Source organism: Clupea harengus, chromosome 17 (genome assembly GCF_900700415.2).
Source record: "Clupea harengus chromosome 17, Ch_v2.0.2, whole genome shotgun sequence".
Taxonomy (NCBI): Eukaryota; Metazoa; Chordata; class Actinopteri; order Clupeiformes; family Clupeidae; genus Clupea; species Clupea harengus.
Genome location: NC_045168.1, coordinates 23140997 through 23154734, shown reverse-complemented (window position 1 = coordinate 23154734; position 13738 = coordinate 23140997). Strand labels below are relative to the sequence as shown.

General features: G+C 40.3%; 2 protein-coding genes across 2 annotated transcripts; both read left to right on the top strand.

The window, feature by feature from the left end:
* Positions 1–3138: 3138 nt before the first annotated feature.
* On the top strand, positions 3139–5268 carry LOC105905193 (retinol dehydrogenase 12-like; the record flags this gene model as incomplete). The annotated part of the gene is made up of 6 exons (XM_031583556.1): positions 3139–3262; positions 3426–3581; positions 3712–3816; positions 4370–4579; positions 4799–4985; positions 5166–5268. Coding segments are annotated over 6 exons (885 nt in total), but the record flags the coding sequence as incomplete, so codon positions are not given.
* Positions 5269–9473: 4205 nt separating this feature from the next.
* Positions 9474–13634, top strand: si:dkey-73n8.3 (uncharacterized protein LOC100150965 homolog). Its single transcript, XM_031583710.2, has 6 exons — positions 9474–9644; positions 9982–10137; positions 10271–10375; positions 10698–10907; positions 12848–13034; positions 13216–13634. The coding sequence occupies exons 1-6, from the start codon at positions 9488–9490 to the stop codon at positions 13316–13318; spliced, it is 918 nt and encodes a 305-aa protein (XP_031439570.1). The 5' UTR covers positions 9474–9487; the 3' UTR covers positions 13319–13634.
* The last annotated feature ends 104 nt before the right edge of the window (positions 13635–13738 follow it).

Genomic DNA, 13738 nt, shown 5'->3' with positions numbered 1-13738 from the left:
GGCAGACAATCACAGCTTGCACATCAATGCTCTGAGTGGAACCAGAACAATTGCTGGCATCAGGTCAGTGGACTGATGTGATGGGGAAGGGAATAGGCGGTGCCAAGTGTCTGTCAAAACAGGAAACAATGACTTGCGTTCACATGATTGACATTGAGAGTTATGTGCCATTTTTGGCGAGCCATTTAATTAGAGTAGGGGCATTATTACGGTTCATCTTATGTTGCGCTGCCATCTAGTGGATTTAAACGAAGGAATAGCTCCTGCAAGGAAAGAAAAATCACAGGTTGTTGAAATTCAGGAGTCAGGAGTTGTTGTGTTCCAACCATCCTTTCTCCCACAGTACATCAATTAACTTTTGGAAACCTGTCAATTAATTAACGTCCCCAGCCCCACACACATACACACACACACACACCATCAACCACTTCACACATGAATGACATTAATCTTGAAGACCAATAACAGTATATATAGAACTGTCCCGTGGGCTAAAGAATGATCTGTTAGCTAGTGGACAATGGAAGAAGAGACTGAAAGTAATGGCACATCCTCCTCCAACTCAACAGACAGATCGACTTTCATTTCACCTCTGTGTCATGCTGTCACTGAACTATCTGCATGAGTCAGGCGCTTGGGTGCGCCTGCAAAAAAATCTTGTGCGCTCACAAAACATTCTTTTTCAACAGCACAATTACTAAATTCACCTGTACCTTAACAGGATTTACAGCGCACATACTAATTTTCTAACACAGCGCAGGTACACTCAATTAAAGTAGGGCTGCAACTATCGAATATTTTTGGAATTTAGTTTTCTTTCGATTATTTCATCGATTACTCAATTAATCGGATAAAAAGTACTTTTGCGTTTTAAAACAACAATATCAATAGTGTGTTATGCAACATGACAGGCCTGTTAAAATGACCAAGCAATTGGCTGTTATTCCTGACAAATACAGGTTTTTATTCCAACTACAACACTAGGGCTGCAACAGTTACTCGAGTAACTCGAATAATTCAATTACAAAAAATGTTCGAGGCAAATTCTTTTCTTGCAAATTCTTTTCTTTCCAAATTCTTTAACTGGCCAGGGATTAACGTTAGCAGTGAATGAGTGTTTGAGAAAGCTTTCCCAGGAAAGTTAACGTGCGTCAATAATAACAGTCCGTGTGAAACAATGATACCGGAGCTGAGCAGGCCACTTAACGTGAGTGATATGATAGCAGAGAGTTTTTAATAGAGGGACTTTGGTGATATAAATTAAATGAAAAAATTAAAAGAATTTGCCTCAACATTTTTTGTAATCAAATTATTCGAGTTACTCGAGTAATCGTTTTCAGCTTTAGTACATTCCCATGAGTAGAGATGAGTATGAGTATAGAAACTGAAGCTTCTAATGCTATTGTTTTGAACTTGCTTTTTGGATTTCTCCCTACAGAGTTGACAGGCCCATATTGCATAAAATACTCAGCCACTCTAAACTACTAGATATAGCTTTTGTTAACAGGAACATGGCTTTTCTGTGTTTCTGTGTATATATGTGTAACTTTGATTAACTGGCGCCACTTATTGGTTTCTCGACCCTGGGAAGATACAAGAAGCTCAGTCGAGAACTTTGTTTTGACTGTGATGTTAAAAAATGTATGGCGTCAGCATTAGATAAATCTTAAGTATATAAACCTTATGGTTTGTGAGTGAAATTGCTTCACTTAGGCCTTGTGCTGGGAGTGAGCCCAATTGCAATTGTTATTGAATAAATATTCTGATCTACAACTCCGGAGTCCTGAGACTACTAATGAGTGCATTTTTCACCTAACAGTTAATATCAGCGACTTCACACAGTCTCTGGCTTAGGGCCCCCCTGAGCTCAAGGGCCCCTGGGCCTGGGCCCGGTAGGTCCGTTCGGTAATCCATCCCTGCCTGTAAGGGGTGAATTCTGGGGAATACCTCAGACGCTAACCTGCGCCTTCCGAATGTGGTATCACAGCACACACACACACACGCATACGCGCACACACATGCACACCTGGTCACAGAGTGCCACGGACCATCTGACAGGAAAAGCTTCACTGGTGTCTGTGAAGTGAGCTCAGGCAGAAGCTTCCTGCATGAAGCTCGAACAAAGAATCTGCTATCATATGGCACAGGGAGAATCCGGCATGAGAGTCGCAGTTTCTGCTCATTGCGTTGCTGGAAACCACCTGAGTTTTCACAATAACGACAAAAAGGTACTATAACCTTTCCCTCTGTGTATTTAAAACCAGTATGATCTTCCGATGCACTGTCATTCTACGCCGTGTATCTGTCTGTCGTAGTTATCCACGATCATCTGATGAAATAAAGGAGGCATGGGGGTTGTAAAAAAAAAAGGGCCTGACCGGCATTTTCAAATGAGGCGGAACACAGTGTGATGAAAAGGCCTGAAAGGGAAAAACGAACAATCATTGTTAATTCAGCCTTCAAGTGGAATCTCATCATACTTTATTTAAAACAGAGATGGTTTGAGAGAACTGATCTGTGCCCTTAAAATGGACTTAGATGTAAATGTAACCGACAGACATGGTTACACGGATACATATAAATATATCATTTCTGAAATGTTGCGCAACACATTATAAGAGGACCTTTCTAATAGATGAATGTACAGTATAAACCCTGGCCTGTTTTTTCCCCTGCATGGTCAATTTAATAAATTAGTTCAAACAGTCATGGGATTTGCTTGATTCTTGTGACGGTTTTAAATTAAGAAACGGGTTGGAGTTATAATCACATGAGGCATGAGAGCGTTTGAGAGCCAGCTGTGAAAGCTGTGTCAAAGCTTCAGTTTGCCTTGCATGGGAAGGTGTTGAAAAATATCACTTTGAGGTTTCGACTAGAGATCTACTGACTCAGTGAGGAAGATGAAAGCTATCAGGTAAGGTTATTCACAAGAATTAAAACAACTGAAATGAGTACAGAGGAGAGGAGAGGAGAGGAGAGGAGAGGAGAGAGAAGTATAGACTGGGTCAATGATATACCAGACATCTAAAAGAAAACATTGAATTCACATTTTAATCAATAAAAGATGGAAGGTTCTGGCTATAAAAAAGGCAAACAAATGCAACATGTGTAAATGCTTGATGACATCTAAATGTTGACTGTTTCAGGAGTTTTTATGCTAAGCAGTGGTCGTCTGATATTCGTCTGGATGGAAAAACAGCCATTGTGACGGGAGCAAACAGTGGCATTGGTAAAGCTACTGCCAAAGACCTAGCTATGAGGGGTGAGGACCTCAAAACCTTACACTGCAATACAACAATAACTTTCTGAACATGACATAAACTAAATGTGATTGAATGTTATTATCTAATGGTGATTATTTATTTTATTATACTGTGCTGGAAGGTTTTGCTGAATATTATAAGTCCTGGGTATTCTCTTCCCAGGGGCCCATGTAGTTCTGGCCTGTCGGGACATGGAGAAAGCTGAGAAGGCAGTTGCTGACATAATGAGAGAAGTGGAGAGTGCCAGTGTGGTGGCTATGAAGCTGGATCTCGCTGACACAAAGTCCATTTGTGAATTCGCTGAGAACATTTACAACAGTTGGGTTCTGGTTCTCTACTATGGGGAGGAGAATGTTAAGCTTTTGATTGACAGACTCATTATTTTGGAGAACATTCTTTAAAATTACTGAGAAGTGTATTACGTAAAAAAGTATTTATGTTGTTTCAGCTGAACAATCCCTGCATTTCCTGATCAACAATGCTGGTGTGGCCATATGTCCATATCAAACAACTGCTGATGGCTTTGAGATGCAATTTGGGGTCAATTACTTGGGTATGAAATTATACATTTTCCCCTTCAATACACTATGCTTAAGTTCACATACTAAGGGTGTCTGAAATCGATCTCTGAACGCAAAGGAAGAAAAAGTCTCCTTTTGTTTCTTATTCATGTCAGTGCATGTAAATGGAAAGCTCATGCAAATCTCATGCAAAGTTCAATCATTTCATGGCTGTTAGCACTGATTAAAATGACAAAGAATCCCAGAATTGCAATAAATCAAAGAATAGTGATTAAATTGAATCATGATCCAAGAAAAATGATTAATTTATTATAGTCATATTGGATGTACTGATTGTAAATTAGTCTGTAAGCCAGAACAAATAATTAAAAAAGATATTTCAAAGAAAATACCCAAAGCTTTCACATTGTTATCAATTTCAGCACTGCCAAAATGTCTGGGGTCTGTTAGACCCAGAGGATAAGGGAAGGGAAGTCTTTTTAAAGATAACAGGAGGGCTAAATTGTGTCTTTATTACCTGGAGATACCCTGTCCCTATCTTCACGTCTTTCAATGCGACTATCCAAACCTACCTCTACTTCTCAGGCCACTTCCTGCTCACCTACCTTTTGCTGGACCTCCTGAAGTACTCCGCACCCTCCCGGGTGATCAACCTGGGCTCCATAGCCCACCTCATTGGCAAGATCAACTTTGAGGATGTGAATAGTGAGAAGCGTTACCATGCCACGAGAGCCTATGCGCAGAGCAAGCTGGCCAATACCCTCTTCACCCGGGAACTGGCCAGGAGAGTAGAGGGTGAGAGCACCTCTCCAGTCAGTGGAGGTTTCCCTTCTTACTTTGTTTGGGTGGAAATACGGATGTAGACGTTCACACAGGAACGGTGCTATGAGCTGTGGTTAGCTTGAGCTGGTAGAATCATGTACAATTATCAAAACCAAAAGTGTCATATGTCAAAAGCACTTTGGATTGCGTATTGAGAATGATTTACCAACTGTATATCTATTTCCTAATCAGACTTCGGGATAACTGCATATGCAGTGGACCCTGGGAAGGTGAGCACTGAGATAATTAGGCACCTGAGGAGGTCTCTCCAGCTCTTCCTGAGGACTTTTGCCTTCGTCATGAAAACTCCTGCAGAGGGGTCCTACACAACCCTCTTCTGTGCTGTGACTCCAGATCTAGAGTCTGGAGGCTACTACAGGTGGGCATTAGCCATTCAAATCAGATGACACCCCTATCTGCTCGAATTTCACACCTACCCAAAATACACTGCAACCCCCCTCCCCCAGACACATAGAACAACAGGGTCATTGAATAAGCATGTAATTGTCTGTTGCCATGAAAATACTCTGGTCATATATCCCTTGCTCTTCTGACGCAGAGACTGTGCCCCGGCGACGTGCTCCAGGGCTGCCAGTGATGACCGAACGGCCTGCAAACTGTGGGCTCTCAGCTGCCAACTGCTGGGCATCTGCTGGGACTGAAGTGATGCTCTGTGATGAATTCTCAAATCAGTTCTCCATTCGAAGAGTTACAGTAGCCTATTGCAGATCAATTCAATGGTGCTGCGTCAATGAAATTGACACATGATTAAATATGCACTGTCTCTGACACATTGGTGCTAATTAGCTGTAGTTGAATCTAATGGAGGAAACGCTTGTTTGATGTGTTTAAATGCTGTTAGCCACTAGCGTAGCCACAGGTGCGCCCAGGTGTGTCTGTACCACCCAGTCATGTTCATAGACAGGCCCGAGCTGGGAGGGCCCCCCCCTTTTGTATTTTATTCGATCAGAACTTGTTTAAAACAAGATCAAATCTGGCCGGATCAAATACGGTTTTAATGATTGACTGTCTATTGCTCCATTCTTTTGGATTGGTTTATGTTAGGTTTATGTCTGTTGCATTAATAATTTGCCTAGCTTTCCTTTCTAACATATAGGCTAAATAGTAGGCCCTGACCATATCATAGAAGTACAAAGTGGACTATGAATTCATCACCACAAGGGTTATTTACAGGGTACTATGCTGGATCGCACTACCATGCTTAATTTGACCAATAGTGCGTTGTTTACGGTTCTGGTTCCGTCTTTTCGTCATCAATCCGCGCCCCCTTTGCTGTAACTCCACTGCTTTGCCGGGACACCCATACCATAGACATATATACATATGATATGTATATGTCTATGCCCCATACCATTAGCTTGCTAAGAGCTTCGTAATTAGACTACAGCGCAGCAAAACCATCAAACGCAACTACCTGTCATACTATTCAAAACGAAAGCACAGGTGATAGGAGGGGAAGAAGAAAAACAAAACAGTGGTACTAGCCAGTAGCTTAGTAATAATGGGCGTGTACTGTTTAACTTGCTATGTGTTTTGAAAGGAGTTTGCATTAACGTTCTGGCTGCTACGGTTATTTCCTACACTGTTTTAAATAACCTGTTCAGGTCTGACAGTGTACAAAGCTTTAGTATAACTGGTATAACTTCAGTATAACTTAGTATCACTGTTGCCAAGTCTGTGGACTGAGAAGTTAATAAAGATCTTAAATATAGGTCTATTGGTGCATGTGAACTGTGTTGACACTGTTCTCTCCAAACCAGTTCTGGGATATTTTTTATGTTTAGATGAACATGGATTAACTCTTCAGTTTGAAAGTCTCACTTTAGGAAGGGCAGACTAGGCGGGAAGCAGTAACTTAGCCATAGACATGATTCACTGATGTAAAAGTCAGCACTAGTCACGACACAGGCACATTCCAAGAAACCCCCGATGAGGAGGGGGTCTCAGAGGATCTGAGGGAGCCTCAGGACACACACACACACACACTCACGGGAGTTACAGAAGAGGAAATAGTTCATTCTGATTGGTTTTGGCAAACAGCCAGATAGAACACCCCCCACAAGTTACAGGCCTTAAATTGGCATACAGAGCGTTCACACGATGAGATGATCCATGGGCATCCCCTTATTGTAGCTTATTGATTACAATAAAGACTCCAGATTTCTACATCCAGTCTCCGGTCTTCTGATTGAAAGAAAAGGTGTGGGACTCAGTCTCGCCACAACACAGTAGAAATAAAATCGAAGCTAGCAGTCCAAATACAATGATGTTCTTTTCGCTGAAGGAGATTTGCTTACGTTTCTTAATACATCCCAGTAAGTAAATCTCTTACGGTTATGTGGTTACCCTTGCTATTACAAACCCTGATGTGATATAGTTGCATGTTCAATGCTGCAGATGTTCAGTGAGAAGACCAATGTAGTCGCCACAACTCCAGGTATGACATTGCTTTGATGCAACAGTGCTGCATTATATGTAGCCTACTTTGTATTTTTTTTTTTATCTTTGCACTTTGTCTTTATTTTTCCTGTGGATGTTCCTTTTGCTTTTACTAAAGCACATTGAATTGCTTCTGTGGTAAAATTAGGTAAAATTACATTACCTATAATGCTAAATGAAGAAATAATGTTAAAGATCGCCTCTGCCTCCTTATCCCTCTCATGCATGGTGTCCACTACAGAGGTCAAATATTCAAACATCATTTAAACCACATGACCACATGCAATACTTCCTCCAAACCAACAGAGGGGCATTTCCTAGCCTTTTACTGTATCTCTACATGATCAGTGTCATTAATAGTTGCTGAAATATTGGATCATGAATCCAAAATGGCAGATGGAAGTGGACATGAGCCTGTGACCTGATGAACAATGTTGTAGGCAATACCTACAAAGTTTAATCAATATGGGTTTCAACAATATTTTGTATAAGAGGATGATGTGTCAATTGGGTAAAACAGCATTAAGTGATTAATATTATGATGTTTTTATTATCTAAATACTTACTATCTAAAAACGAATTTGTGAATGAAAATATAAAAGATCGCTATCACTCACTATCTATCTTGTGTAAAATAAGGCTTTTTGAATTGTTAATCCACTTTTTTAAATCACTTTAATGCAAACAATTTAATGGAAACAAAGTGTTATCATCATGATTACTGTAGGGCTCCATAATTGAGAATGATTTGCAAAGCATTGTTTTCCAGTTGTCTTGTGCTGACCTGCCATCTAGTGGTTTTAAATGAAGGAATAACTCCTGCCAGGACAAGAAATCAACAGGATGTTAATATTCTCAACCATAGATCTAGGAGTAATGTTCCAGATACTGACTACCATCCTTTCTTCCTCAGCACATACATTAAATGGTGGAAACCAGCCACCCCACCCCCACAAGACACACACACACACACACACACACACACACACACACACACACACACACACACACACACACACACACACACACACACACACACACACACACACACACACACACACACACACACACACACATATACATACACATGACAACAACAAAAACCACTTCACACATAAATTAAATAAATCTTGATAGCCAATGACAAGATATGTAGAAACTGTACAATACAGGAGAAGATTTGGACAGTAATGACACATCCTCCTGCAAATGGGGACACCACAGCTTTATGCATCAAGCTGTCACTGAACAATCTACTAGGGTAATCTAACAGCAGCCTTTCTGTATGAGTGGAGTTGGGGAATTGTGGGGATTACCTCCAAAGCTAACCTGTGCTTTTCTCTATAGTATCACAGCCACACACACACACACACACACACACACACACACACACACACACACACACACACACACACACACACACACACACACACACACACACACAGGACAGAGGACAGGATAGGTTTCACCGAAGCCTGTGAAGTGAAGTGAGCTCAGGTAGAAGCTTTCTGTATGAAGTCCAAACAGAGAATCTGCTATCAGCGAGAATCCAGCGAGAGAATCACAGGTGCTGCTCCCTGCTTTGCTGGAAACTACCTGAGTATTCAAAATGACGACAGAAAGGTGCTGTGACCTTTCCCTCTGTGCATTTAGAGCCAGTATATTACCATGCTGTGTATCTATCTGTCGTGTTCATCTATGACCACCTGATGAAATAAGGGAAGTGTGGGAGTAGTAAAAATGGTCTGACTGTCCTTTATAAATGAGATGGAACACTGTAATGAAAAATCTTAAAGTTTAAAAAAATACTCAACATTGGAACTTACATTACTTCATGTAAAACAAGAATGGTTTGAGAGAACTGATCTTTGCCCTAAAAAGGATTTAGAGGAAAATGTAAAAAAGAAACGAACAAAGAGATTGAAAGAGATTTAAATAAAGTCGAACTGTTGAGAATCTTATTATAAAATGACCTTTCACACAGATGGATGCATAAACCCTGACTTGTATTTTTAGGTACGGTCTATTTCATCAATTAGTTCAAACAGTCATGGGATTCAAATGATTTTTGTGACTGTCCTATATGGATTTTAAGAAATGGGTTGTGTTTTGATCACAAGAGGTAGAAGGGTGTTTCAGAGCTTGCTTTGAAAGTTGTGCTAGTGTTTCTGTGAGTGCTGCATTGAAGTTGTTGGAATCATCTAGATATATCCAACTCAGGAAGGAAGATGAAAGCTATCAGGTAAGGTTATTTACAAGAATTTAAAAAAAAACTGGCAGGGGAGACCATGAGTACAGGCAGGGAAAATGATTGACCAGACATGATTTATTAATTACTGCTTGAAAATTTAGTTCAAATTTAAATCAATAAAATATGTGCTTTGGATATATTAGCTGTAAAACAGCCAAACAAACACAGCAATGACAAATGCTTTATTTAATCTGAATAGTAATTGCTTCAGGAGCTTGATTGCCAAGCAGTGGTCGTCTGATATTCGTCTGGATGGAAAAACAGCCATTGTGACGGGCGCAAACACTGGCATTGGTAAAGCTACTGCCAAAGACCTCGCTATGAGGGGTGAGTACATCAAAACCGTACCTGGCAAGGAACCTTCTCTGAAAATGAACATGACATAAACCAAATGCAATGGAATGCTATTATCTTACAGTACTTATTATAGAGCTTGCAAAGCTTCATATTCTCATCCTTCCAGGATAAATCCCTCAAGAACTGAGAATGAATACAAAGGTTGCATTGAAATGCATGGTGGATTTAATGGTGCATGGTGGTCTTTAACCGCCCTCTCCCTCTCTCTCTCTCTCTCTCCCAATCTTTATTTTTATCTAATTTTTTATTTTTGTCTTTATTATCTAACACCACCACCTATTATAAGTCCTGTGTATTCTCTTCCCAGGGGCCCATGTAGTTCTGGCCTGTCGGGACATGGAGAAAGCTGAGGAGGCAGTTGCTGACATAATGAGAGAAGTGGAGAGTGCCAGTGTGGTGGCTATGAAGCTGGATCTCGCTGACACAAAGTCCATTTGTGAATTCGCTGAGAACATTTACAACAGTTGGGTTCTGGTTCTCTTCTATGGGGAGGAGAATGTTAAGCTTTTGATTTCACAGATATTTCTTTGGGGAACATTTTGTAAAATTATTGAGAGCTGTATTACGTAAAAAAAAAAGTATTTATGTTGTTTCAGCTGAAAAATCCCTGCATTTCCTGATCAACAATGCTGGTGTGGCACTCTGTACATATGCAACCACTGTTGATGGCTTTGAGATGCAATTTGGGGTCAATCACTTAGGTATGAAACGGTACATCTTCCCTTTCAGTAACACTGTTTAATCCTTAGATGCAATGGATCAATATTTTTGTTTACATGCTGAGACCCTACGGAGCTTCTTACAAATAAATCTCGTTTTATCAGTGCACATGATTGTAAAGCTTTAGTAAATCCTTGTGAGGCAATGTTAAGGCTGTCAGAACTGGTTGAATTGACAATGAAATTGCAATCACACCCAAAATCGCAATTAACCAAAGAATCATGATTGAAATGAATCATGATTAAATCTTATCTCATACCACGTGTTTTAATGGGACTGTCCAAACCCACCTCTTCTTCTCAGGCCACTTCCTGCTCACCTACCTTTTGCTGGACCTCCTGAAGCACTCCGCTCCCTCCCGGGTGATCAACCTGGCCTCCGTAGCCCACCTCCTAGGCAAGATCAACTTTGAGGACGTGAATAGTGCGAAGAGTTACCATTCCACGAGATCCTATGCGCAGAGCAAGCTGGCCAACGTCCTCTTCAGCCGGGAACTGGCCAGGAGAGTGGAGGGTGAGTTCGTTTCAGTTGATCTATTACAGTTTTTTTCTCAGTCGCTTTGGTACATTTCTCGAATCATTAACATTAGCAAAGCTGTAAGTGCATTTATTTAAAAAATGTGAACAAACAGCACCGTACAATGAAATACCTGCCAAACCTACCCATTACTTGCTCAAAATCTTTAGTTTATGTTTCAGAAGTAAATATTCATGTCAGTGAACATGGCAGTGCCATCAGAATGACAAGTCCTTGTGTCATTGTTTACGAACAAGATAGTGAAAATGCGTAGCCATGTTGTCAATATAACAGTGCACTCTGTAATCATTTTCTTATGTAAACTATGGCTAACGTTTTGCACTTTTTCTGTGTGGCATATATCACTTTAAACAGTACAAAGTTACACGTTGCTGTGTGTGGGAGATAGATTGCAAGAGATTGTAGAGGATTCACATGTATGCTTTTACTGTTTGTACTGTACTTTGTTGACAGACCATGTCATTGAACACAAAGCACGAAGGATAAAAGTCCATACGAGAGGAAACACCCTCAGGCAGAACCTGTACTGCGGCCTCCTCACCATTTCACCATGCAGCCTCACTCCTGTTCTTCCACTGTCCGAATTTACAGTATAACCCCTGTTTTAAAAGCACGGTGATAGCTTCACCTCTGATAGGCTGGTGGAAATTGCATAAGCTCACAAATTCTACACTTTCACCCATCAAATACTAGAGTACAACCCTGACTTTCCAGCAACCAAAAAAAAACCCATCAAATCTATACAAGCGGATAGAAAAAGGTGTTATGTATACAAAATAGTAACTTTGCATCCATCTCACATCTAACCCAGACACGTGGCATTGAGAGTAATGAGTTTCTTGAGTTCCTTCAACTCAGCTGTTCAAAACTCAAGACAAAGACACTATATTAGATTTCACCTTGCCAAGTTCAGACTTTTTCAATATCCCCCCATATCTGAATCATATCAAACCATTTCTGTGCCAATGCGAACATGGGAAGAAAATCTTTCAGTTAGTTACTCCCACTGCCGACACATTTAAATCTTAAAAACACATATACAGTAACATGACTAATAAAAATAACCTTGACCTTATACAACATAAAGTAATTCACTGAGTAGAGCAGTAGAGTAGTAGTATTGTGTACCCTTCAAACACTTCTGGCAGCAGGTTACAAATCAATTAACTCTACTGTTGAACCCCCCACAACCGTAACCATACCAATTATCTGGTGCCTCCCACCGAACACTTTCTCTTGCACAGGCTGGAACACACACACACACACACACACACACACACACACACATACATTTATAATACAAAGATGTTGTAAATAGCTTAATAAATTAACATGAGTGTTGTTATTTTTATTATTATTGTTGTTTTTTCCCCCGTTCATTTCTTCATATGCATGTCAACAAGTTTATGTCCTCCCTCTATGGGACAGTCTCAGTGATTAATGAACTATGTATTACCACTAACAAAGTTTTATTTGTCCTCCACAGAGGGATGGCGGTGGGTGGTATAAAAAAAAAGAAAAGAAAATGACAGCATAACACTGTGTTGTGCTCTGTCTATATGTGCATGCCAATTTCAGAGCTATTTTAGAGAACTTGATCATTGGCTGATCTAGTTCTTCACACATTTCCCTTCATAAGTGAAAGTCAAGATTCAGAACAATTCATCAATTCAGGAGACAGGAGACCTTTATGATGTGCACATGTGACAAAATGATGTGAAGGTTTAACAAGTAGTTTTGAGAATTTCAATACTGATCTGAGAAATGCACCATAGCGACTGAGAAAAACGGCAATATACTTTTGTATACTATATAATAACTAGCATATTGCCCAATAACACATTATGATTGGTGCTTTATAAAGATAATCATCATAATGAGAAGATTCATCATCTGTATTTCTGTTTCCTCATCAGACTTAGGGATAACGGTTTATGCGGTTGACCCTGGAGTTGTACACACTGAGATATTTAGGCACATGAGGAGGTATCTACAGGTTCTTGTGAAGACTTGTAGCATCTTCCTCAGAACCCCGGCAGAGGGGTCCTACACAACCCTCTTCTGTGCTGTGACTCCAGATCTAGAGTCTGGAGGCTACTACAGGTGGGCATTAGCCATTCAAATCAGATGACACTCCTATCTGCTAGAATTTCACCCCTACCCAAAATACACTTCAACCCCCCTTGCCCCAGACACATAGAACAACAGGGTCATTGAATAAGCATGTAATTGTCTGTTGCCATGAAAATACTCTGGTCATATATCCCTTGCTCTTCTGACGCAGCGACTGTGCCCCAGCGACGTGCTCCAGGGCTGCCAGTGATGACCGGTCGGCCTGCAAACTGTGGGCTCTCAGCTGCCAACTGCTGAACATCCGCTGGCGCTGAAGAGCTCTGTGATAAATTCTCAAATCAGCTCTCCATTCAAAGAGTTACAGTAGCCTGTCGCAAAAGAATTAAACATGACATTGACATATTGATTAAACATTTAGGCTACTGTCTATGACACATAAAACACGGATGCTATCTAGTTATAGTTTAATCTAATGGAGGAAATACTTGTTTGATTGATGTGCTTAGATGCTGATTGATTGACGATTGATGTTACCTTTTCAAATAATTTGTGTTTTCTGGAAATGTAGCACTGTAACACTGAAAGTTAGGAAACTGTTAATTCTAAAATTGTCTAACCACATATGATTTTGAAATGAAAAGTTAATAAAGTAACCTACATATTATGTTATTGGGATTGGGATTGATTGGGATCCAATGCTGTGAACACAACGCCTGGTCAAAAAATATCTGAAT

What these genes read in the sequence shown, in the direction of transcription:
- si:dkey-73n8.3 (XM_031583710.2), top strand. Translation starts at nt 9,488, where the DNA reads ATGACAAATGCTTTATTTAATCTGAATAGTAATTGCTTCAGGAGCTTG. An exon ending in CAAAGACCTCGCTATGAGGG is followed by an intron (nt 9,645 to 9,981) that starts GTGAGTACATCA and finishes TTCTCTTCCCAG; the next exon opens with GGGCCCATGTAGTTCTGGCC. An exon ending in ACTGGCCAGGAGAGTGGAGG is followed by an intron (nt 10,908 to 12,847) that starts GTGAGTTCGTTT and finishes TTTCCTCATCAG; the next exon opens with ACTTAGGGATAACGGTTTAT.